Source organism: Salmo salar, chromosome ssa09 (assembly GCF_905237065.1).
Source record: "Salmo salar chromosome ssa09, Ssal_v3.1, whole genome shotgun sequence".
NCBI classification, from domain to species: domain Eukaryota; kingdom Metazoa; phylum Chordata; class Actinopteri; order Salmoniformes; family Salmonidae; genus Salmo; species Salmo salar.
The window spans coordinates 43,907,440-43,935,099 of record NC_059450.1 but is presented as its reverse complement, the minus strand read 5'-3'; the positions used below and the strand labels follow the sequence as shown (position 1 = coordinate 43,935,099).

Below are 27,660 nucleotides of genomic sequence, written 5' to 3'. Positions count from 1 at the left end.
GCTGCTTCTCCTCCCTAACCAACCAGTACTATCAAGCTGCTTTTCCTGCATAACCAACCAGTACTATCAAGCTGCTTCTCCTGCATAACCAACCAGTACTATCAAGCTGCTTCTCCTGCCTAACCAACCAGTACTATCAAGCTGCTTCTCCTGCATAACCAACCAGTACTATCAAGCTGCTTCTCCTGCATAACCAACCAGTACTATCAAGCTGCTTCTCCTGCCTAACCAACCAGTACTATCAAGCTGCTTCTCCTGCATAACCAACCAGTACTATCAAGCTGGTGTTGGAGTCATGTAGACATTGGTGAACAGGGAGTACAGAAGCGGACTAAGCATACACCCCTGAGGGGCCCCTGCATTGAAAGTCAGCGTGGTGGATGTCCTGTTGCCTACCCTCATCACCTGGGGGCGGCCCGTCAGGATGTCCAGGATCCAGGAGCAGAGGGAGGTGTTATTGTCCCAGGGTCCTTAGCTTAGTGATGAGCTTGAAGGGCATGATGGTGTTGAATGCTGAGCTTTAGTCAATGAACAGCATTCTCTCATATGTGTCTTTCGTGCAGGTGGGAAAGGGCATTGTGCAATAGCGATTGCATCATCTGGGGATCTGTTGGGGTGGTATGGAAATTGGAGTGGACCCAGGGTGTCTGGGATGATAGTGTTGATGTGAGCCATGACCAGCCTTTCAAAGTAATTTAGACCGGTATCTTGGCATTCTTGGGCACAGGGACTAAGGTGTTTGGCTTGAAACATGTAAGTATTACAGATTGAGTCAGGGAGAGGTTGAAAATGTCAGTGAAGACACTTGCCAGCTAGTCAGCGCATGCTCTGAATATGCATCCTGGTAATCTGTCTGAATGTTAACCTGTTTAAAGGTCTTCCTCACATCGGTTATGGTGAGCGTGGTCGCACAGTTGTCCGTAACAGCTGGTGCTCTCATGCATGGTTCAGTGTTGCTAGCCTCGAAGCGAGCATAGAAGGCATTTAGCTCTTCTAGCAGGCTCACGTCAATGGGCAGCTCGTAGCTGGGTTTCCCTTTGTAATCTATGATCGTTTGCAAGCCCTGCCACATCTAACAAGCATTATAGCCGGTGTAGTAGGATTCGATCTTGGTCCTGTTTTGACAATTTGCCTGTTTGATGGTTCGTCGGAGGGCGTTGCAGGATTTCTTATGAGCATCAGGATTAGTATCCCGCTCCTTGAAAGCGGCAGCTCTAGCCTTTAGCTCAGTGTGGGTGTTTCCTGTAATCCATTGCTTCTGGTTGGGATATGTACGCACGGTCACCGTGTGTACAACTTCGTCAATGCACTTATTTATGAAGCTGGTGACTTATGTGGTATACTCCTCAATGCCATTGTATGAGTCCCGGAACATATTCCAGTCTGTGCTAGCAAAACAGTTCTGTAGCTTAGCATCTGCGTCATCTGACCACTTCCGTATTTAACACGTCACTGGTACTTCCTGATTTAGTTTTGCTTCTAAGCAGGAATCAGGAGGATAGAGCTATGGTCAGATTTGTGAAATAGAGGGCAAGGGAGAGCATTGTATGTGTCTGTGTGTGGAGTAAAGGTGATCTAGAGATTTTTCGCCTCTAGTTTCACAGGTAACATGCTGGTAGAAATTAGGTAAGACAGATTTCAGTTTCCCTGCATTAAAATCACCAGCCACTAGGAATCAGTACTATCAAGCTGTTTCTCCTGCCTAACCAACCTTATCCATCTGATCCACTTCCACAAGGTTCCATTTCCTTAACCAAAGCCTTAACCCAGGGATTCTACAAAGGTGTCCTGTTTGAGTGCATGTGAATGAGATGTTTTGTCATTACCAGTATAACTGATCAGTGTGTCCTCTCAGTAAAGAGGATGTGCTATCAACTAACAACTTCACCTCTGAACCGCAAGGCCACATGTTTCTTGTAGCCGTGCTTTTTCTCAGATACACTATTGAGTCAACAAGCAGTTAACCTCAATACTACAGCTCATTGTTACTGTCTACTGAGGAAATGTACTATACCTCTTATAAGACAAAGATACAAGCAAGACAGCAAACAGTTTAGACATTATACATTACAGAAATAACTGAATTTAAAATCCCTGGTGCTTTTAACTTTCTAACTGTACATAGTATACTAGTACTATGAAAATAGAGTTCAGTACAGTACAGTGTACAGTGTAGTACATTATATTTAGTGTATATAGTCATGTACAGTTGTCCAATATTAGAGTGTACTATTGTGTCTCTATAGGGACTTACCTCCCTGCTCATCCAGCATAACCAGAGTCCTGATACCGGCATCTTTACTCTACACACCCCGGGTCAGAAGAAAAGAGGGGGGTGTATAAGATAGGTCAGCAGTGATATCAAGCAGTTCAGTGTGAACAGAACACGGCAGTAGAGATCAAACAGTTCAGTGTGAACAGAACACAGCAGTGAGATCAAACCGTTCAGTGTGAACAGAACACAGCAGTGGAGATCAAACAGTTCAGTGTGAACAGAACACAGCAGTGAGATTAAACAGTTCAGTGTGAACAGAACACGGCAGTGGAGATCAAACAGTTCAGTGTGAACAGAACACGGCAGTGGAGATCAAACAGTTCAGTGTGAACAGAACACAGCAGTGAGATCAAACCGTTCAGTGTGAACAGAACACGGCAGTGGAGATCAAACAGTTCAGTGTGAACAGAACACAGCAGTGAGATTAAACAGTTCAGTGTGAACAGAACACAGCAGTGGAGATCAAACAGTTCAGTGTGAACAGAACACAGCAGTGAGATTAAACAGTTCAGTGTGAACAGAACACGGCAGTGGAGATCAAACAGTTCAGTGTGAACAGAACACGGCAGTGGAGATCAAACAGTTCAGTGTGAACAGAACACAGCAGTGATATCAAACAGTTCAGTCTGAACAGAACACGGCAGTGATATCAAGCAGTTCAGTGTGAACAGAACACGGCAGTGGAGATCAAACAGTTCAGTGTGAACAGAACACGGCAGTGGAGATCAAACAGTTCAGTGTGAACAGAACACAGCAGTGAGATTAAACAGTTCAGTGTGAACAGAACACAGCAGTGAGATTAAACAGTTCAGTGTGAACAGAACACAGCAGTGAGATTAAACAGTTCAGTGTGAACAGAACACAGCAGTGAGATTAAACAGTTCAGTGTGAACAGAACACAGCAGTGAGATTAAACAGTTCAGTGTGAACAGAACACAGCAGTGAGATTAAACAGTTCAGTGTGAACAGAACACAGCAGTGGAGATCAAACAGTTCAGTGTGAACAGAACACGGCAGTGAGATTAAACAGTTCAGTGTGAACAGAACACGGCAGTGGAGATCAAACAGTTCAGTGTGAACAGAACACGGCAGTGAGATTAAACAGTTCAGTGTGAACAGAACACGGCAGTGGAGATCAAACAGTTCAGTGTGAACAGAACACGGCAGTAGAGAAATGGAGGAATACTGACAGTTAATAAGTTCACTTCCTCAACACATATTGATCCAAACATGACATCGTGGATCGTTCCCAAATGGCACCCTATTCTATATATGGTGCACTATACAGGGCAGGGTTCCCAAACTAGTGGCCCGCGGGCTGAATTTGGCCCCCAGGTCATTTTATTGGCCCCTTAAGTGATTATTATTTTTTATTATTGGACATACAGTAAAAACACCAGCAAATCGGATCCAATTGATTTTAATTTTGGAAATCTGTTCCAAATTATTCCCACGCATATTCCCACAAGAGCACCTGCTCTTTCCATGACATAGACTGACCAGGTGACTCCAGATGAAAGTTATGATCCCTTACTGATGTCCCTTACTGATGTCCATTTCAATCAGTGTCGATGAAGGGGAGAATGATTTTTAAGCCTTGAGACAATTGAGACATGGATTGTTTATGTGTGCCATTCAGAAGGGTGACACTCAACAGTTTCCTGTGTTTATCACAAATGATCATTCACCACAAAGGACATCCAGCCAACTTGACACAACTGTGGGAAGCATTGGTGTAAACATGGGCCAGCATCCCTGTGGAACTCTTTCGACACCTTGTAGAGTCCATGCCCCAATGAATTAAGGCTGTTCTGAGGGCGGGGGTTGCAACTCAATATTAGGAAGGTGTTCTTAATATTTTGTACACTCAGTGTATATCTGATCATATATAAATGTAAGCAAGGTTTGAAATGATTATATTTTAATCAAATATTATATCTGTTTGGGCTTCTTGCGGTCAATTTGCAGTCTACAAATGATTTGTAATTATGTTCCGGCCCCCTGACCATCCACTCAAGAAAAAGAAATCGTCCCTCGGCTGAATGGAGTTGATGATCCCTGCTATAGACAATAGGGAACCATTTGGGATGGATCATCGTATGGGACATGGGTTATAGATAGAGTCAATGTACATTTTATCCATGAGGTGTTCCGTGGTGACGCAGTGTATGTTACCAGTGCTGAAGTAGAGAGTAACTCATGTAAATGTCAGAAGTATTTGATTTCATAAAAATGGATCTTATTGTAATTCTGGCTTCTCAAACCAACAGGTAATTTTTGAGAATTGCCTGAAATATGGTTTAAAAAGTCTTTGCCAAACTCTGATGTCTCTCTCTGATGAATGGATATAATGTTATAGATCTGATAGTAACTTCGTCTATGTTCCTTTAACTGTTAGCTCTGAGGGTATTGTCAGCAGTAATCATATGCCCATAGAATTGAATTCCACCATTTGCAATGAAACTGTCGGTCTTAGGAAGAAATCCACTGTTGGCAGCCCACTCAGTACCATTGGCTCAAATGTAAATGCCACTGACATGTCTACCTCGGATCAGCCTCTCAGAATAGCACTAAAATCAAACAAGCAAATAAAAATAGCTCATATTAATATTTGTAGCCTGAAAAAAAGGTTAATGAAATTGACAACTTTACTAACATCAGAAAACATTCATATTCTGTCCATCTCTGAAACACACTTAGATAATTCCTTTGATGATGCAGTAGTATCTATACATGGTTATAGCATGTACAGGAAATATAGGAGGTATTGCTATATATGTATTTTTTTACTGTATTTTGTTATGTAGTGTATTATGTATTACTGATTGTGTTATGTTATGTATTGTATTTCATATTGTATTACGCATTGTACTTTGTGTTGTATTTTATTATGTATTGCATTTTGTATTTTATGTTACAGTTACATTTTAGTAGACACTCTTATCCAGAGCAACTTACAGTAGTGAATGCATACATTTCATACATCTCATTTCATGCATTTATTTAATTTTTTGTACTGTCCCCCCGTGGGAATCGAACCCACAACCCTGGCGTTGCACACACCATGCTGGCGTTGCAAACACCATGCTCTACCAACTGAGCCACAGGGAAGGCCGTGTTATGTTTTGTTTTGTGTTATGTATTGTATTATGTATTATGTATGGAATTATGTATTGTGTTATGTATTTTGTATTGTGTTATCTATTGTATTATTTATTTTGTATTGTAGTATGTATTGTGTTATGTATTGTGTTATGTATTATGTATTGTATTATCTATTGTATTATGCATTTTGTATTGTATTATGTATTGTGTTATGTATTGTGTTATGTATTGTGTATTGTATTATGTATTGTATTATGTATTGTGTTATGTATTGTATTATGTATATTATGTATTATATGTATTCTATTTGTTGTGTTTTGTTTCCTGTTTGCATCCTAATAAAAAACAACTAAATACTCAGAGCTATGGTGATAGATGCAACATGACTACCTCTGAGCAAAACAAGACTCTATTGGTAAACAATACAAAAAATTATCCTATTTGGCCCAAAGTGGGTCTGATCACAACTGCTTTTAGAGGATGTATGATTGTGAGCTATTAGACCGACTCAGAACACAATATATATAAGGATGACAAAGAAGCTCCTACAAAACGAATTAATATGTTATGTTACTGATTCCATCAGAAGCTTCTACTAATCTAAGGAATATGCTATTTTGCTGATCCCTCCAGGGTTTGAACTCCCCCTCCCCGACTGTCCAGTGATAAAACTGCACTTACTCAGAGAGGTTCCAACAACCTGACCTTTGTGTTTGAAATGACTGTTGCACACACGCTCGCGGGCACACATACCAAGGAATGTAACGAGATATTCCTTGACACATTCACGCACGCACGCACGCTCACACACAAAATTCGCCTTTCCTTGATTCCTAGCATCCTATCTCCTTACCCCCATTTCAACCGACTGTAGAAGGTCTTAGGTTCCTTCCCTAGGACCTTCTTCTTCAATGTGTTTGGAAAAGGAGGCGAGTAAAGAGGATGTGAGGAATCAAGGAAAGATGAACTGAGAACCATAGAGACAACAGCGAGGACAATTCACCTTGCACCTGTCTTTTCTTACTACACTCTGGCTGTCCCCATAGGAGAACCCTTTGAATAACCTTTTTTTTGGTTCCGGGTAGAACCCTTTGAGGGGAAAAATTACATTCAGAAATGCTTTGCTGTTTTTTTACTTGTCTCTTGTTATAGAATTGTCTCTTGTTATAGGCTAGTTTTTTTTCTAACCTGATATAAACTTGTCTTTGTGTGACTTAGTCATAAGACTGAAACGTATAACTAAGAGCCGTTTGGGTGCGACCGCAGCATGTGACACATCCCGTGTTTTTACTATCTGCAGGAACTCAGCTGTGTGGAAACTTGCAGAAAGGAGCACATTATAGTGTCATGACTTGCCCTGTTGTGTGAGGATCATAGGCGCCAGATTTTCCTCCCACATTTTCTCTGTCTCTCTCCCCCACCAGTTTTATGACCGGTCGTAAGTACTGTGTAGAAACTTTGAGTTTGGCAGGATTGAGGGGAAAGAAACCTATAGAGAACAAAGACATTCTTCCCGCCCAAAACACCATCATCCAAAAGTTGGGAATTAAACAATATCTCTGTAAATCCAAGCGGTTGGAGTGATCCGTGGGTACTCGAAGAACAATTATGTCATATCAGTTGTGTTTTGGGAACTCATGAAGGACAGTAGAACATCATAACTTTATCTCTGAATGTGTATATTTCCCAGTGATCAGATTCACATCCAAATGTGGTGAATGAATATGATTAAAGATGTAAAGTGATGTTAGCCTTCTAAATGAGATAATAGTCTTTCATATAAAGTCTTAACCAAGTCAGTGGCCATGCCCACGTGAACACAGATATTACGTCGGCGTCACGGAACGCTCCCTTTTCCCAGAGTGCATAAAAATCACTTCTGACAAAATGCACATTAGACTAGGAAGCATGGCGCTGTGGCTACATGTTGAAACGGTTGGAAATTTAAATACAGTCAGCACAAAGTCAACACAAAGTCTCTGGAACACAACCAGAGACTTTCTGTCGACTGACAGTCCAGCAGACAGACCGGCAACACAGGAACTCTTCCAAGTCAAGGTAAGATTTGGGGTTTATTAATTTATTGCCACCGGGTCCGCCGGTGTAACTGTTTACTGACTATGTACTGTAACATATGATTGTACTGGGTTTACTAACGCATTAGTTATATTAGCCATGTTGACTTGGACGTTACTTCAGCTAATATTGGGACAACAATGTAGTTTGTGTGTAGTGGTTATGACATGGTTTGGCTTGGAAAGGTTTTTTGCCTGGTCAAATACAGCTGATGTGTTTTTTTTTCACCTTTATTTAACCAGGTAGACTAGTTGAGAACAAGATCTCATTTACAACTGCGACCTGGCCAAGAATAAAGCAAAGCAGTTTGACACATACAACAACACAGAGTTACACATGGAATAAACAAACATACAGTCAATAAAACAGTAGAAAAAGTATATATACAGTGTGTGCAAATGAGGTAAGATAAGGGAGGTAAGGCAATAAATAGGCCATGGTGGCGAAGTATTTACAATATACCAATTAAACACTGGAGTGATTGATGTGCAGAAGATGAATGTGCAAGTAGAGATACTGGGGTGCAAAGGAGCAAGATAAATAAATATATACAGTATGGGGATGAGGTAGTTGGATGGGCTGTTTAAAGATGGCCTACGTACAGGAGCAGTGTTCTGTGAGCTGCTCTGACAGCTGATGCTTAAATCTAGTGAGGGAGATATGAGTCTCCAGCTTCAGTGATTTTTGCAATTCATTCCAGTCATTGGCAGCAGAGAACTGAAAGGAAAGGCAGCCAAAGGAATTGGCTTTGGGGCTGACCAGTGAGATATACCTGCTGCTACGGGTGGGTGCTGCTATGGTGACCAGTGAGCTGAGATAAGGTGGGGCTTTACTTAGCAGAGACTTGTAGATGACCTGGAGCCAGTGGGTTTGGCGACGAGTATGAAGCGAGGGCCAGCCAACAAGAGCGTACAGGTCGCAATGGTGGGTAGTATATGGGGCTTTGGTGACAAAACGGATGGCACTGTGATAGACTGCATCCCATTTGTTGAGTAGAGTGTTGGAGGCTATTTTGTCAATTACATCACCGAAGTCGAGGATCGGTAGGATGGTCAGTTTTACAAGGGTATGTTTGGCAGCATGAGTGAAGGATGCTTTGATGCAAAATAGGAAGCCGATTCTAGATTTAATTTTGGATTGGAGATGCTTAATGTGAGTCTGGAAGGAGAGTTTACAGTCTAACTAGACACCTAGGTATTTGTAGTTGTCCACATATTCTAAGTCAGAACCGTCCAGAGTAGTGATGCTGGACAGGCAGGCAGGTGCGGGTAGTGATCGGTTGAAGAGCATGCATTTAGTTTTGCTTGCATTTTAGAGCAGTTGGAGGCAACGGAAGGAGAGTTGTATGGCGTTGAAGCTCGTCTGGAGGTTAGTTAACACAGTGTCCTAAGAAGGGCAAGAAGTATACAGAATGGTGTCGTCTGTGTAGAGGTTGATTAGAGAATCACCAGCAGCAAGAGCGACATCATTGATGTATACAGAGAAAAGAGTCGGCCCGAGAATTGAACCCTGTGGCACCCCCATAGAGACTGCCAGAGGTCCAGGCCCTCTGATTTGACACACTGAACTCTATCAGAGAAGTAGTTGGTGAACCAGGCGAGGCAGTCATTTGAGAAACCAAGGCTGTTTAGTCTGCCGATAAGAATGTGGTGATTGACAGAGTCGAAAGCCTTGGCCAGGTCGATGAATACGGCTGCACAGTAATGTCTCAAATGAATGGAAAAGGTGAGAGGAGGAGAGTACATAGAGGCTAGAATGAATACAACGTGGCTGCTATGAAATTGAATTGTGTTTATGCGTGATCAGGTGTGTATTCATTCCACAGATTCTGTTGAAAAAGGTTTCTTAAATGGAAGCAAACGAAACGGGGATGAAAATAGCTGAATTTGTCCAATTACACCCTAGATTAGCTAGATGCAGGCAAGAGTGTGCAAGGCAATATTGAATGTGTCACTGTCTGTCCATATGTCACTGTCTTTCATCTAAATTGTTTCTCTTGACCTGTGTGCACCTACATTGTAAACTTTCATTCATAGGCTAGGTTGTAGCAACCTCATGATGGTTATAGGGAACATTAGAGTATTACGTAGTAGCCTAAACCTATCGATGTTACATTGAGCTGGGTGAATGGAATATGAATGAGAAGCATCCAATATGCTGTAATAGAAATAAGTCCACGATGATGAAAAGAAAAAATAGTCCTCCCTGATCTGAAACGGCACTGACAGCCACTGGAATGCACTGACTGTAAGAGCGTCTGCTAATTCACTAAAATGTTAATATTTAAATGTAGAGAGACAGGCCTAATGTCATGACTGATCACATCTATCAGACTTCTTTTTTCCTGTCAGTACTCACACATCAATAACTGAGCTATGAAACAGTTAAGATAGAAGATATGTGGCGGGGGGAATTACATCGCCTGGGTTTGCATTATGACTTGCATAGGTTTTGTTCAAAGTGCTTCTGGAACCAACAGAAAGGAATCTTAAAATAGAGGCAAAACACATTGGTGACCAGTGGTACTAGTTTCATACACTAAGTGCATGTCTTTTAAAAAGGTTGACGTCCATGTCCTCTCTTTGAATCTGACAGGGGCATGTTTGACGTAGCACACCCTGATTCATTCTGTGAAGTCTCCTCCTCACCGATACAGTAGTAGGGCTCTAACGACTTACTCTGTTGCTATGACTACCAGGCCTCAGGTTCATGACCGAGTGAATCACAACACCTGTGGTGGGCGAGAGTGCTCCATCATATGGCTCCCTAGTGCACTATATAGTAGCCCATATAGTAGCCTAGTATACAGGGCACTATTGTGTACGCAGCCCAGCCGAGAGAGAGAGAGAGAAAGAGAGAGAGAGAAAGAGAGAGAGAGAGAGTGAGAGAGAGAGAGCGAGAGAGAGAGAGCGAGATAGAGAGAGAGGTGTGTTACTGACCGTAAGATGGAGATTATCATTGATTTCATCGATGTCTCCTGTACTGATCTGCAATCGATATGACAACGACCTCCCCCAGCCCCCCCCACCCATGTATCCCATTGCTGCCGAGCCATTGGATGGCCAGAGTTGGTTGCATGACATATGATATTCATACCTTTGCCTGGATTACAGCAGGCTACTAAATAACATTTCCAGTAGCACACTGACTCACCTAATGATGAAGATGAAGCCATAGGCTACTAGTCATGGTGATGGCAGATGCACTTGGGACTTGTTTTTTTGTTGTTGTTTCTATTGGTTCAACAGACAGATTTGTCTTCTCTTTTCAAAGGTAGGCATTTGCTTTCCAAACTGTACGTTTTTCCCGCAAATGTATTTTGAAATTCGCAAAAGGCAAACAGACAGCTGCAAACAACCATAGAAATATAATCCATAGATGGCAGTTCCCATTCAAGTAAGCACTTGCAGCCATTGCTAGTGTACCCATGAGTTTCACACTCAAATTGCCAGGGTAAGAGGTTCAAAAATGCTTCTATGGATTAAATGTCTATGGCCACAACTCAACAAGCTGTATATTTGATCCGCATGCTGCCCAAATGGCTGCTTTCCCAACTGTAGGCAACTGGTAACTAACAAAAGAAAGGAAACACTTGAGTAAATGAGAGATATAAAATGGATGTTATGGTGTGGGGTGCATTTTCCTGGCATGGTTTAGGTCTACCTGTAGAATCTATGCCAAGGAGCATTGAAACTGTTCTGGCAGCTCAAGGTGACCCAACATCCGTTTAACTTCACTAGGGTAGGGGGCAGCATTTGGAATTTTGGATGGAAAGCGTGCCCAAATTAAACTGCCTGGTACGCAGGCCCAGAAGCTAGGATATGCATATAATTAGTAGATTTGGATAGAAAACACTCCAAAGTTTCCAAAATTGTTAGAATAATGTCTGTGAGTAAATCAGAACTGATATGGCAGGCAAAAACCTGAGGAAAATCCATCCAGGAAGTACTTTTATTTTGAAAGGCTGTTTTTCCATTGAAAGCCTATCCACCATACAAAGACTTAGGACCCAGTTCACTATATCTATGGCTTCTTCTATATGTGGCCAGTCTTTAGGGATTGTTTCAGACTTTTACTCTGAAAAATGAGGGAGATACAGCACTTTCAATGAGAGGACAGTGGAAATTTCCAGACATGAGTCCAGCGCATGATCGGGAGCGCGCCTTTCTTGTTTCTCCTTTTCTATTGATGAAGCTTTTGTCCGGTTGAAATATTATTGATTATTTATGACAAAAACAACCTGAGGATTGATTTTAAACATCGTTTGACATGTTTCTACGAACCTTTATTGTACTATTTTGACTTTTCGTCTGGATGTTGAGAGCTCCCTTTGTGCCTTTGGATTACTGAACTAAACACACCAACAAAACGAAGGTTTTTGGACATAAAGAGGGACATTATCGAACAAAATGAACATTTATTGTGTAACATGGAGTCCTGGGAGTGCCAGCAGATGAAGATCATCAAAGGTTAGGGATTCATTTAATCGCTATTTCTGACTTTTGTGAGTCCTCTCTTGTGGCTAGGCGCTGTCCTAACATAATCGCATGGTGTGCTTTCGCCGTAAAGCCTTCTTGAAATCGGACACTGTGGTTGGATTAACAAGAAGTTTATCTTTAAGATGGTGTATAATACTTGTATGTTTGAGCAATTTTAATTATGGGATTTCTGTTGTTTGAATTTGGCGCCCTGCAATTTCACTGGCTGTTGTCGAGGTGGGACGCTAGCGTCCCAGTGATACCAGAAAGGTTTTAAGACACTTTAAATACAGAAAGTATTCAGACCCCTTGACTTCTTCCACATTTTGTTACGTTATAGCCATATTCTAAAAATGATTACATCGTTTTTCCCTCATCAATCTACACCCATAATGAAAAGTAAAAACAGTTTTTTTTTAGAAATGTTTGCAAATTTATACAAAATTAAAAAGAATGAAATATCACATTTACATAAGTATTCAGACCCTTTAAGTCTTCTTGTGTATAACGCTACAAGCTTGGCGCACACACCTGTATTTGGGGTGTTTCTCCCATTCATCTCAGCAGATCCTCTCAAGCTCTGCCAGATTGGATGGGGAGCGTCACTGCACAGCTATTTACAGGTCTCTCCAGAGATGTTCGATCAGGTTCAAGTCCGGGCTCTGGCTGGGCCACTCAAGGACATTCAGAGACTTGTCCCGAAGCCACTCCCGCGTTGTCTTGGCTGTGTGCTTAGGGTCGTTGTCCTGTTGGAAGGTAAACCTTTACCCCAGTCTGAGGTCCTGAGTGCTCTGGAGCAGGTTTTCATCAAATCAAATTTTATTTGTCACATGCGCCGGATACAACAAGTGAAAAGCTTACTTACAAGCCCTTAACCAACAATGCAGTTTTAAGAAAATATTTTTTAAAAGTAAGAGATAAGAACGTCAAATGATTAAAGAGCAGCAGTAAATCACAATAGCGGGGCTAAATAGTCTGGGTAGCCATTTGATTAGCTGTTCAGGAGTCTTATGGCTAGGAGGTAGTAGCTATTTAGGAGCCTCTTGGACCTAGACTTGGTGCTCCGGTACCGCTTGCTGTGCAGTAGCAGAGAGAACAGTCTATGACTAGGGTGGCTGGAGTCTTTGACAATTTTTAGGGCCTTCCTCTGACACCGCCTGGTATAGAGGTCCTGGATGGCGGGAAGCCTGGTCCTGGTGATGTAGGCCGTACGCACTACCCTCTGCTGTGCTTTGCGGTCGGAGGCCGAGCAGTTGCTATACCAGGTAGTGATGCAATCCATCAGGATGCTCTCGATGGTGCAGCTGTAAAACCTTTTGAGGATCTGAGGACTCATGCCAAATCTTTTCAGTCTCCTGAGGGAGAATTGGCTTTGATTGCCCCTGCACAACCGTCTTGGTGTGCTTGGACAATGTTAGTTTGTTGGTGATGTGGACGCCAAGGAACTTGAAGCTCTCCACCTGCTCCACTACAGCCCCATCGATGAGAATGGGGGTGTGCTCAGTCCTCCTTTTCCTGTAGTCCACAATCATCTCCTATGTCTTGCTCACATTCAATGCCAGACAACTCTCCTTCTGTGGCCTCCAACTGCTCTTAAATACAAGTAAAACTAAATGCATGCTCTTCAACCGATCGCTGCGCCCACCTGCCCGCCTGTCCAGCATCACTACTCTGGACGGTTCTTACTTAGAATATAAGGACAACTACAAATACCTAGGTGTCTGGTTAGACTGTAAGCTCTCCTTCCAGACTCACATCAAACATCTCCAATCCAAAGTTAAATCTAGAATATGCTTCTTATTTCGCAACAAAGCATCCTTCACTCATTCTGCCAAACATACCCTCGTAAAACTGACCATCCTACCGATCCTCGACTTCGGCGATGTCATTTACAAAATAGCCTCCAATACTCTACTCAATAAACAGGATGCAGTCTATCACAGTGCCATCCGTTTTGTCACCAAAGCCCCATATACTACCCACCACTGTGACCTGTACGCTCTCGTTGGCTGGCCCTCGCTTCATACTCGCCAAACCCACTGGCTCCAGGTCATCTACAAGACCCTGCTAGGTAAAGTCCCCCCTTATCTCAGCTCACTGGTCACCATAGCAACACCCACCTGTAGCACGCGCTCCAGCAGGTATATCTCTCTGGTCACCCCCAAAGCCAATTCCTCCTTTGGCCGTCTCTCCTCCCAGTTCTCTGCTGCCAATGACTGGAACGAACTACAAAAATCTCTGAAACTGGAAACACTTATCTCCCTCACTAGCTTTAAGCACCAGCTGTCAGAGCAGCTCACAGATTACTACACCTGTACATAGCCCATCTATAATTTAGCCCAAACAACTACCTCTTCCCCTACTGTATTTATTTATTTATTTTGCTCCTTTGCACCCCATTATTTCTTTCTACTTTGCACTTTCTTCCACTACAAATCTACCATTCCAGTGTTTTACTTGCTATATTATATTTACTTTGCCACCATGATCTTTTTTTGCCTTTACCTCCCTTATCTCACCTCATTTGCTCACATTGTATATAGACTTATTTTTCTACTGTATTATTGACTGTATGTTTGTTTTACTCCATGTGTAACTCTGTGTTGTTGTATGTGTCGAACTGCTTTGCTTTGTCTTGGCCAGGTCGCAATTGTAAATGAGAACTTGTTCTCAACTTGCCTACCTGGTTAAATAAAGGTGAAATAAAATAAAAAAATAAAAAAATAAAACGTTGAGGGAGAGGTTGTTGTCCTTGCACCACACGATCAGGACTCTGACCTCCTCCCTGTAGGCTGTCTCATCATTGTCGATCAGGCCTCCCACTGTTGTGTCATCAGCAAACTTAATGATGGTGTTGGAGTCGTGCCTGGCCGTGCAATCATGAGTGGACAGGGAGTACAGAAGGGGACTGAGCACGCATCTCTGAGGAGCCCCCGTGTTGAGGATCAGCATGGCAGATGTGTTGTTGCCTATCCTTACCACCTGGGGGCGGCCCGTCAGGAAGTCTAGGGTCCAGTTGCAGAGGGAGGTTTTTAGTCCCAGGGTCCTTAGATTAGTGATGAGCTTTGTGGGCACTATGGTGTTGAACGCTGACCTGTAGTCAATGAATAGCATTTTCACATTTCCCAGGTGGGAAAGGGCAGTGTGGAGTGCGATTGAGATTGCTTCATCTGTGGATCTGTTGGGGCGGTATGTGAATTGGACTGGGTCTGGGGTTTCCGGGATGATGGTGTTGACGTGAGCCATGGCCAGCCTTTCAAAGCACTTCATGGCTACAGACGTGAGTGCTACAGGGCAGTAGTCATTTAGGCATGTTACCTTCGCTTTCTTGGGCACAGAGACTATGGTGGTCTGCTTGAAACATGTAGGTATTACAGACTCGGTCAGGGAGAGGTTGAAAATGTCAGTGAATACACTTGCCAGTTGGTCTGCACATGCTCTGAGTTTACGTCTTGGTAATCCTTCTGGCCCCGCTGCCTTGTGAATGTTGACCTGTTTAAAGGTCTTGCTCACATCGGGTATGGAGTGCATGATCACACAGTCGTCCGGAACAGCTGGTACTCTCATGCATTCTTCAGTGTTGCTTGCTTTGGAGCGAGCATAAAATAGATTTAGCTCATCTGGTAGGCTTGCGTCACTGGGCAGCTCATGGCTGGGTTTCCCTTTGTAGTACGAAATGATTTGCAAGCCCTGACACATCTAACGAGCATCAGAGCCGGTGTAGTAGTATTCAATCTTAGTCCTCTATTGATGCTTTGCTTGTTTGATGGTTCATCTGAAGGTATAGCGGGATTTCTTATATGCGTCCAGATTTGTGTCCCGCTCCTTGAAAGTGGCTGCTCTAGCCTTTTGCTCGGTGTGGATTTTGCCTGTACTGCATGGCTTCTGATTGGGATATGTATGAACGTTCCCTGTGGAGACGATGTTGTCGATGCACTTATTGATGAAGCTGGTGACTGAGGTGTTACACTCCTCAATGCCATTGCATGAATCCCGGAACATATTCCAGTCTGTGCTAGCAAAACAGTCCTGTAGTGTAGCATCCGCATAATCTGACCACTGCCGTATAGAGCGAGTCACTGGTACTTCCTGCTTTAGTTTTTGCTTGTAAGCAGGAATCAGGAGGATATAATTATGGTCAGATTTGCCAACTGGAGGGCAAGGGAGAGCTTTGTATGCATCTCTGTGTGTGGAGTAAAGGTGGTCTAGAGTTTTTTTCCCCCCTCTGGTTACACATGTGACATGTTGGTAGAAATTAGATTAACATGGATTTAAGTTTGCCTGCATTAATGTTCCCGGCCAATAGGAGTGCCACTTCTGGATGAGCATTTTCTTGTTTACTTATACAGCTCGTTGAGTGCGGTCTTAGTGCCAGCATCAGTTTGTGGTGGTAACTAGATGGCTACAAAAAATATAGATGAAAACTCTCTTGGTAGATAGTGTGGTCTGCAGCTTATCACCTCGAGCACCACATGTTATTGACAAATAGACACACACCCCCAACCCTCTTCTTACCAGAAGTAGCTGTTCTGTCCTGTCCTGTCCTGTCCTGCCTGCACTGAAAACCCAGCCAACTGTATACATATTATATGTGTCGTCGTTCAGCCACGACTCAGTGAAACATAAGATATTACAGTTTTTAATATCTCGTTGGTAGGATAGTCTCGAATGGAGATCATCCAGTTTATTCTCAAGTTTATACCAATAACATGATGCAGCCACCACTATGCTGGAAAAATGGAGAGTGATACTCAGTAGTGTTGTATTGGATTTGTCCCAAACATAACATTTTGTATCCAGGACAAAAAGTGAATTGCTTTGCCAATTTTTTTGCAGTATTACTTTGGTGCCTTGTTGCAAGCAGGATGCATGTTTTGGAATATTTTTTATTCTGTACAGGCTTCCTTCTTTTCCCTCTGTCAATTAGGTTAGTATTGTGGAGTACCTACAATGTTGCTGATCCATCCTCAGTTTTCTCCTATCACTGCCATTAAACTTTGTAACTGTTTTAAAGTCACCATTGGCCTCATTGGAAATCCCTGATCAGTTTCCTTCCTCTCCAGCAACTGAGTTAGGAAGGACACCTGTATCTTTGCAGTGACTGGATGTATTGGTACACCATCCAAAGTGTAATTAATAACTTCACAGGGGCCTCCCGAGTGGCGCAGTTGTCTAAAGCACTACATCGTAGTGCTAGCTGTGCCACTAGAGATTCTGGGTTCGAGTCCATTCTCTGTCGCAGCTGGCCGTGACCGGGAGACCTATGGGGTGGCGCACAATTGGCCCAGCATTGTCCGGGTTAGGGGAGGGCTTGGCAGGCAGGGATGTCCTTGTCCCATCGCGCATCAGCGATTTCTGTGGAGGGCCGGGCGCAGTGCACTCTGACACGGTTGCCAGGTGTACGGTGTTTCCTCCGACACATTGGTGCGGCTGGCTTCCAGGTTAAGTGGGTGTTGTGTCAAGAAGCAGTGCGGCTTTGTTGGGTTGTGTTTCAGAGGACGCACGGCTCTCAACCTTCGTCTCTCCCGAGTCCGCACAGGAGTTGTGGCAAAGAGACAAGACTGTAACTACCAATTGGGGAGAATGAAAGGGGTAAAAAAACATACTCAAAGGGATATTCAATGTCTGCTTTTTATTTTTACCAGTCTACCAATAAGTCCCCTTCTTTGCAAGGCATTTGAAAACCTCCCTGGTCTTTGTTGTTGAATCTGTGTTTGAAATTCACTGCTCGACTGGGGGACCTTACAGATAATGTTATGTGTGGGGTATAGAGATGAGGTACTCATTCAAAAATCATGTTAAACAGTATTATTGCACACAGATTGAGTCCATTGAGTAACTTATTATATGACAGAGTCCATGTAACTTATTATATGACTTTGTTAAACACATTTTTACTCTTGAGCTTATTTAGACCTGCCATAACGAAGGGGTTGAATACTTATTGACTTAAGACATTTCAGCTTTACTTTTTTTTATTCATTTGTAAACATTTCAAAAAACTTAATTCCACTTTGACATTACACGACCAGTGTAGACCAGTGACAAAAAAAAAATCGCAATTGAATACATTTTTGATTCAGGTTATAACATAACAAAATGTGGAAAAATCAAGGGGTGTGAATACTTCCTGAAGGCACTGTATCTAATATATACTGTACAATATAAACTGTATATATGTATTATTATAATAAAAATGTTTGCTGCCTCTTGGGCCTCCCACGGGCCTGGGCCCAGGGGCTTCAACCCCTGTAAGCCCCTGCATTAATCTGGCCCTGTTCATACCATGTATTATTTAGTGCATGTAATTTTAATACAGCTAGCATACCTACATATAGGTTTGAGAAATGTAGAGAAAGTACGAGGCATGGAAATAGACCTGATAGCACCAGATGCTTCTCTTCAACATGCATTATTTATGGTTCAATTTCACATAATGACCCAATTACATGGAGACATATGACACCGGTATTACTGTGTATTTGAAACTGCCACTTTCCCACCAAACATTAGGTAGGAGCAGGACAGATTTCAACTGCCACTTTCCCACCAAACATTAGGTAGGAGCAGGACAGATTTCAACTGCCACTTTCCCACCAAACATTCAGTAGGAGCAGGACAGATTTCAACTGCCACTTTCCCACCAAACATTCAGTAGGAGCAGGACAGATTTCAACTGCCACTTTCCCACCAAACAGTCAGTAGGAGCAGGACAGATTTCAACTGCCACTTTCCCACCAAACAGTCAGTAGGAGCAGGACAGATTTCAACTGCCACTTTCCCACCAAACATTCAGTAGGAGCAGAACAGATTTCAACTGCCACTTTCCCACCAAACATTCAGTAGGAGCAGGACAGATTTCAACTGCCACTTTCCCACCAAACATTCAGTAGGAGTAGGACAGATTTTAAAAGTGTTTCCATACATATATTATCTATGATTTTCACCTTCTGTAAGTGTCATCTTGTTTACGTTCTAGAATCTTTTCCATCTCTTTCTACATTCTAGAATCTCTGTCTGTCTCTGTCTGTCTGTCTGTCTGTCTGTCTGTCTGTCTGTCTGTCTGTCTGTCTGTCTGTCTGTCTGTCTGTCTGTCTGTCTGTCTGTCTGTCTGTCTGTCTGTCTGTCTGTCTGTCTGTCTGTCTGTCTGTCTGTCTGTCTGTCTGTCTGTCTGTCTGTCTGTCAGAGATGAGGGATTTACATATGTTCTTCAGATCCCGTCTCTCTGGAGATAGCCACCGACTAGCAGCATTGATTATTTTCCTCTCGCTCCCTCCCTCCACCATTTCAACAGAGTCCTGATATAACAGACTATAATACTGTCTCTCTCTCCCTCCCTCCACCATTTTAACAGAGTCCTGATAATAACAGACTATAATACTGTCTCTCTCTCTCTCCCTCCACAATTTCCACAGAGTCCTGATAATAACAGACTCTAATACTGTCTCTCTCTCTCTCCCTCCACCATTTCAACAGAGTCCTGATAATAACAGACTATAATACTGTCTCTCTCTCTCCCTTCACCATTTCAACAGAGTCCTGATAATAACAGACTATAATACTGTCTCTCTCTCTCTCTCTCTCTCTCTCTCCACCATTTCAACAGAGTCCAGATAATAACAGACTATCATACTGTCTCTCTCTCTCTCCACCATTTCAACAGAGTCCTGATAATAACAGACTATAATACTGTCTCTCTCTCTCTCCCTCCACCATTTCAACAGAGTCCTGATAATAACAGACTATAATACTGTCTCTCTCTCTCTTCCTCCACCATTTCAACAGAGTCCTGATAATAACAGACTATAATACTGTCTCTCTCTCTCTCTCTCTCTCTCTCTCTCCACCATTTCAACAGAGTCCTGATAATAACAGACTCTAATACTGTCTCTCTCTCTCTCCCTCCACCATTTCAACAGAGTCCTGATAATAACAGACTATAATACTGTCTCTCTCTCTCTCTCCACCATTTCAACAGAGTCCTGATAATAACAGACTATCATACTGTCTCTCTCTCTCTCTCTCTCTCTCCTCCACCATTTCAACAGAGTCCTGATAATAACAGACTATAATACTGTCTCTCTCTCCCTCCCTCCACCATTTCAACAGAGTCCTGATAATAACAGACTATAATACTGTCTCTCTCTCCCTCCCTCCACCATTTCAACAGAGTCCTGATAATAACAGACTATAATACTGTCTCTCTCTCCCTCCCTCCACCATTTCAACAGAGTCCTGATAATAACAGACTATAATACTGTCTCTCTCTCCCTCCCTCCACCATTTCAACAGAGTCCTGATAATAACAGACTATAATACTGTCTCTCTCTCCCTCCCTCCAACATTTCAACAGAGTCCTGATAATAACAGACTATCATACTGTCTCTCTCTCTTCTCATCCTGAACGGCTCAAAGCGTACATGGGGGACAGACAGGTAGATTTAACCGCTCTGTCACTAGTTGGTTCAAATCTTTGCATTGAAATAGTCAACTGGAATATGTGCCTGATGCTCCATTGCTAAATTCATAAAGCCCAATCAAGTCTATGACATCTCAGGCAATGACAACCTTACGTAGCGCTATAATGCTTCATAACAGGGCGGCTCAGCGGATAACTCAGTTTGTGGGGCTGATTAAAGACAGACTAGAGGACAGAGGCAGAGCGAACAACATTAAATCAAGGAGATGGATAGATCAGGAAACCGTCAGTCAACATATTCACAACCTCCACAAAACTTAACAACACCCCTTCAGTCAAAGAGAGGGCTTCACTGCGCTGAACGGATACGCTCCATGCACCAATACGCACTCTTAGCTGATTCTATTAGCCTAGTGTCGCTAGTTCAAAGCCCACTCAACGGCTACCACCCTGTGCTTGAGAGAAGAAGTCTGTAATTGGATATTTGGAAAAGTATTGACCTGGGTGGGAGGGTTTCTCAAAGTCTTGGTAGCTAAAGAACTACGGTATTAGTCTTCACAACCAAGCCTCATAGCCGTGAAAGAGTTACAACTATAAAAGTGATGTTTGACAGGTCAATATCCTACGTTTGAACGAACAACATTAGTGAAATAAAGAAGGTATTATCTTAGGAGTGGCGCGAGCCTAGGTAAACAATAACATTGTACTTATGCACACAGTACTTTGAGAAAGGGTCTGAATACTTATGTAAATGTGAATATTTCAGTTTTACATTTTAAATACATGTGCAAAACATTTCTAAAAACAGGTTTTCGTTTTATTATTATGGGGTATTGTGTCTAGATTGATGAGGGGAAAAAAATAATTTAATCAATTTTAGAATAAGGCTGTAACGTAACAAAATGTGGAAAAAGTCAAGGGGTTTGAATACTTTCCGAAAGCACAGTACTACAACCAAGCACTGAACCCCCACCCACTTCTTCTTCAGTGCTTTAACTGGTGGAGTGCTAGCCTACAGACACACGTGGTATTGCTGAAGCTCAACGTTTACATTTTTTTTATTTAACCTTTATTTAACTAGGCAGGTCAGTTAATAAGAACAAATTCTTATTTACAATGACAGTCTACCCCGGCCAAACCCGGACGACGCTGGGCCAATTGTGCACCACCCTATGGAACTCCCAATCAAGGCCAGATGTGATGCAGCCTGTATTCAAACCAGGTACTGCAGTGACACCTCTTGCACTGAGATGCAGTATCTTAGACCACTGTGCCACTCAGGAGCATACTAGACTATAGAAGGTATGTTTATAACAGCCATACATATTAAATACATGTTGTGGTCTAGGATTATAGACAGTGTTGGCGTCACATGGTCCATGGTTATGTATGTGAAGCTACCTACTTCCAGGAGGCTGCTGAGGGGAGGACGGCTCATAATAATGGCCGGAACGGAGCAAATGGAACGGCATCAAACACATGGATAACGTGTTAGATGTATTTGATACCATTTCACCTATTCCTCTCCAGCCATTACCACGAGCATGTTCTCCTCAATTAAGGTGCCACCAACCTCCTGTGGACCTACTCATGTATAATACATGCTGGAATATTGACCCTTCATCCTCTGTCTGTTTATACAATTTAAAGCACTCAGGAAACAGACACAGTCACAGATTGACGGTACATTTAAAGCACTATTCAGCCATTGTCTTCAAGGAAGTAGGAGTGTTGTAGAACTGAGGCTAGTCCCTTGACTGGGAGGAGTCTATCTCTAAAACGTAAGGAGATGTGCTTTTTTTCTAAAACAAATAATGTAATACTGAACCAAAAATTCAACTTTACTACAAAGGAAGTACAAGTGCTTATATTCCACTCGGAAATTAGGAAGTTTAATTTGTCTCTCTATTAGAATAAGAGAACTTTGTATGTGCGTGTGTGTATGCGTGCGTGCATGTGTGCGTGTGTGTGTGTGTGTGTGTGTGTGTGTGTGTGTGTGTGTGTGTGTGTGTGTGTGTGTGTGTAATGTTGACCTTACCTCCTCAACCATGGCCAGCATACGCCGAGTGCTCTCCAGCGACTGTGGAGAGAAAACACCCATATTAGAGAGTTGTCATATGAATCTCTTCTCTACTACTGTACTGTACCACACACCTGGTGATGAATACACCTAGTGATGAATACACCTGGTGGTGAATCTCTTCTCTACTACTGAACTGTACCACACACCTGGTGATGAATACACCTGGTGATGAATACACCTGGTGGTGAATCTCTTCTCTACTACTGAACTGTACCACACACCTGGTGGGGCATACACCTGCTGGGGCATATACCTGCTGGGGCATACACCTGGTGGGGCATACACCTGGTGGGGCATACTCCTGCTGGGGCATACACCTGGTATACCATATGATTAACATTGACAAACAGTCAGCTATATCATTAACAAAGCATTAACATATTAGCATTGACACTCAGTGAGCTATACCATTAACATAGCATTAACACTGACACACAGTGAGCTATATCATTACCATATCATTAACATATTAACATTGACCCACGGTGATCTACCAAGTCTTCACATTCCCACTGGATTTTTGACCAGTTCTCCTCACTCTTTCCCTCCTTTTCCATCTATCCCCCTTTCCATACATATATTTCCCTCTAAATGTGTTTATTTATCTCACTCGATCTCCCTCTCCTCTGCTCTACTTCTCCCTTCCCCTCCTCAATCTCCCTCCCTCCCTCCCTCCCTCCCTCCCTCCCTCCCTCCCTCCCTCCCATTCCTTTACTTATCCAATCTCTCTCTCTCTCATCTCCCTGTCTCTCCAGAGCCGGCTGGATTACATTATCCCTTCCTGAAAGTTTAATAGGTCCGTTTGAGCTAGTGTATATTCTGGCCATCTGAATTAAGGCTGTGCCCCACTCAGAAAGTACAGGCTAGAGAGATGTACAGTTAACACTGTCTAAAACACCATGGGAACATGTACACAGTAGGATAAATAACCCATAACCATGACACTTAGTTTATGACAAATATAGTTTATGTCTGACTAAAGGTAGTTGACACGCAGGGCTTGATAACAGAGAGAGGAGAATAGTGAGAGAATAACAGTGACGTGGATAACAAGACAAGTGAACCAGGGATTAATGTGAGATAATTAATGTGAGATTATAACGCATTGTCAATCTGTGATCAAATGAACCCAAGGACAGTAGGCTACATGCGACAGTATGTTAGGGTGAGATATTAGACAATGCATTCTGTTACCGACCTCAGATGCCACACGTTCACCCTGCGGGGCGACAGACGGGGGGATCATAATAATGCATCATATTACACTTTTCCCAAAGATGCAGGAAAGTTCACAAGACAAGAGATGTATCTGTGTCGATGTGTGATTATATCAAATGTTGTCATCCCTTTGATTATCAACCCAGACCAGACTGAGGGCCATTTTAGAAAAATTACTACCTGTGCCATGCAAGGTTTTGGTCCACCAACCGAGTCAAATACTCAAGTGATCTTGACACGAAGTTGGATTTGGCTGATAATGGGCAAATATCTGAATGTCTGTTATTATTGACACCAAGCAGGCAGTCCTAGGGCTGGCACTACCTCAAAGAGTCAACAAAGGTCCTGTCATGCAACAGATTGACGTTTATTGTCATGTGTCTTGTCCTGGAGGTAGAACTGAGTGGTTTCTGCTAAATGGGCCAGCTGCAAAGTCAAAATTGGCTACAGTGGCTTGCGAAAGTATTCACCCCCCTTGGCATTTTTCCTATTTTGTTGCCTTACAACCTGGAATTAAAATATATTTTTTGGGGGGGTTTGTGTCATTTGATTTACACAACATGCCTACCACTTTGAAGATGCAAAATATTTTTTCTTGTGAAACAAACAAGAAATAATACAAAAAAATGAAAACTTCAGCGTGCATAACTATTCACTCGCAAAGTCAATACTTTGTAGAGCCACCTTTTGCAGCAATTACAGCTGTAAGTCTCTTGGGTTATGTCTCTATAAGCTTGGCACATCTAGCCACTGGGATTTTTGCCCGTTCTTCAAGGCAAAACTGCTCCAGCTCTTTCAAGTTGAGAGGTTCCGCTGGTGTACAGCAATCTTTAAGTCATACCACAGATTCTCAATTGGATTGAGGTTTGTGCTTTGACTAGGCCATTCCAACACATTTAAATGTTTCCCCTTAAATTACTCGAGTGTTGCTTTAGCAGTATGCTTATGGTCATTGTCCTGCTGGAAAGTGAACCTCCATCCCAGTCTCAGTCTCTGGAAGACTGAAACAGGTTTCCCTCAAGAATTTCCCTGTATTTAGCGCCATCCATCATTCCTTCAATTCTGACCAGTTTCCCAGTCCCTGCCAATTAAAAACATCCCCACAACATGATGCTGCCACCATCATGCTTCACTGTGGGGATGGTGTTCTCTGGGCGATGAGAGGTGTTGGGTTTGCACCAGACATAGCGTTTTTCGTGATGGCCAAAAAGCTCAATTTTAGTCTCATCTGACCAGAGTACCTTCTTCCATAAGTTTGGGGAGTCTCCCACGTGCCTTTTGGTGAACACCAAATGTGTTTGCTTATTTTTTTTCTTTAAGCAATGGCTTTTTCTGGCCACTCTTTCATAAAGCCCAGTTCTGTGGATTGTATTGCTTAAAGTGGTTCTATGGACAGATACTCCAATCTCCGCTGTGGAGCTTTGCAGCTCCTTCAGGGTTTTCTTTGGTCTTCTTGTTGCCGCTCTGATTAATTCCCTCCTTGCCTGGTCCGTGAGTTTTGGTGGGCAGCCCTCTCTTGGCAGGTTTGTTGTGGTGCCATATTCTTTCCATTTTTTTTATAATGGATTTAATGGTGCACCGTGGGATGTTCAAAGTTTTGGATATTTTTTTATAACCCAACCCTGATTGGTACTTCTCCACAACTTTGTCCCTGACCTGTTTGGAGAGCTCCTTGGTTTTCATGGTGCCGCTTGCTTGGTGGTGCCCCTTGCTTAGTGGTGTTGGAGACTCTGGGGCCTTTCAGAACAGATGTATATATACTGAAATCATGTGACACTTAGATTGCACACAGGTGGACTTTATTTAACTAATTATGTGACTTCTGAAGGTAATTGGTTGGACCAGATCTTATTTAGGGGCTTCATAGCAAAGGGGGTGAATACATATGCACGCACCACTTTTCCGTGTTTTATTTTTTAGAATTTAAAAAAAAAGGTTATTTTTTAAATTTCACTTCACCAATTAGGATTATTTTGTGTATGTCCATTACATAAAATCTAAATAAAAATCCATTTAAATTACAGGTTGTAATGCAACAAAATAGGAAAAGCACCAAGGGAGATGAATACTTTTGTATGGCACTGTATATCCTAAAAATGTATGTAAACAAATATTAGCTCTTTGGTCTTAATTTAGAGTTAGGGTAAGGCGTTAGGGTTAGGTTTAAGGTTAGGGTTAGGTTTAAAATTTGATAACTTTGTGGTTGTACCAGCTAGTGACCACTCTGTCTCTAGTAGGCTACATGAGTCATCCCAATATGGCTGCCTCAAAGCATAAATACAGGATCTATCATGATTTGCATACACAGATTTGATCTCTTTCTATCCATGTAAGCAGGACTAAAAGGGTAAGTGTAGCTAGATAAATATTAACAAAGCTCATTGTCAAAGTAAAACACAATCTGTTAACTTATACAGATTGTAAAATACAAGGTAAATAGTAGGCTAGAGATAGCAATGTGCTGTACATTCTTCATTAAATAAACACACACGCACAAATGTACACACGTACAATGTATCAGACCAAAAACAAAATGGTCTGTTTCAGGCAGGGTCTGGTTGACTCAGCTTAGCTTAGAGCAATACAGTCTATTTATAGTCAAACAGCACTCAAACATCTTTCTAATTCATGACTTGCATAACCCCACATAGCCTCTCTTCCCTCAAGTACAGTTTGTTTTACAGCGTAGCTAAAGTGGGACGAAAAAGTTGACAGAGCTCTGATATGCAATAAAGATGCTTAATTGTCTCCTTCTGTCTCAGGTGTGGAGCTCAAGGCCCATGTTCAGAAAAACATCTCAGAGTACAAGTGCTGATCCCCCTGTCCGTATTCAACCATCATTATGATCTAAAAGGCAAATTAAATCCTAAAATCAGCACTCGTACTCTGAGACGCTTTCAAATATGATGTGGATCTCATTTGTGTTCATGAAACAATGAAGGTCTACTGTGAGCCGTCACTCAGGTTGGAAATGTGTGTGAGGTGTGTGTGTGAGGTGTGTGTGGTAGGTGTCTTTGTGTGTGTTTTTACCTCATCAGCTATCTGGTCCGCCTTCGTCTGCAGGTTTTCCAGCTCATTGCGCATGTCCGCTTCATCTGCCATGGCTTTTGGGTTGTGAGATGGGCGTCGGCCTCCAAACAATGAGAAAAGTGGCTGCTATTGTAAAAACTGAGAGAGAGAGAGAGAGAGAGAGAGAGAGAGAGAGAGAGAGAGAGAGAGAGAGGTAGAGAGAGAGGTAGAGAGAGAGGTAGAGAGAGAGAGAGAAGAAAGAGCGGAGGTAGAGAGGTAGAGAGAGAGAAGAAAGAGCGGAGGTAGAGAGGTAGAGAGAGAGAGAGAAGAAAGAGCGGAGGTAGAGAGGTAGAGAGAGAGAGAGAAGAAAGAGCGGAGGTAGAGAGGTAGAGAGAGAGAGAGAAGAAAGAGCGGAGGTAGAGAGGTAGAGAGAGAGAGAGAAGAAAGAGCGGAGGTAGAGAGAGAAGCAGAGAGGGAAAGAGAAAATAACAACCACGGTAAGTATCATCACATTAGTGTTTGATGGCGATTAACAGAAAAAAATGTTCACTTAGAGTTGCTTAGAGATTATATATATGCAGAGAGATCACACACGTCAAGCTGCATTTCAGATACTGTAGGATAGGACGTTTCTTTGATAATGAATCTAGTCTACCATTAAGCATTGTGGATGGCTCACAGTTATCCCAGTTCTCAAAGTTTTGAGTCAAACAAGTAAAACATTTGCGACCACCTTAACTGAAGCATCGTTTAGACCAGGGATGGGCAACCCCAGTCCTCGGGGGCCTGATTGATGTCACACTGTTGCCCCAGCTAACACTGAATCCAATAATTAACTAATCATGATTTTCAGTTAAGAATGCAATTAGTTTAATTAGCTGTGTTTACTAGGGATGGGGGGAAAGTGTGACACTGCTCCGGCCCCCCTTAGGACTGGAGTTGCCCCTCCCTGGTCTAGTCTCATCTCTCGTGGACAGATATATTTGCGTAAAACGTA

The 27,660-nt window shown here is 42.6% G+C and overlaps 1 protein-coding gene across 4 annotated transcripts in view; it reads right to left on the bottom strand.

The window, feature by feature from the left end:
• LOC106611384 (synaptosomal-associated protein 25-B) overlaps positions 1–27,660 on the bottom strand; it is a 72,642-nt gene that overhangs the window by 13,494 nt on the left and 31,488 nt on the right. For 2 of the 4 annotated variants that reach the window (XM_014211548.2, XM_014211547.2), the window contains exons 2-5: positions 26,685–26,822; positions 23,635–23,655; positions 22,392–22,433; positions 2,255–2,303 (exon numbers count right to left, since the gene is read on the bottom strand). In XM_014211548.2, coding sequence (XP_014067023.1) covers positions 2,255–2,303; positions 22,392–22,433; positions 23,635–23,655; positions 26,685–26,756 — 184 coding nt within the window. In that variant the 5' untranslated portion in view covers positions 26,757–26,822. The remainder of the gene's footprint in view (positions 1–2,254; positions 2,304–22,391; positions 22,434–23,634; positions 23,656–26,684; positions 26,823–27,660) is intronic. The other 2 variants (XM_014211550.2, XM_014211549.2) reach the window with 1 other exon arrangement.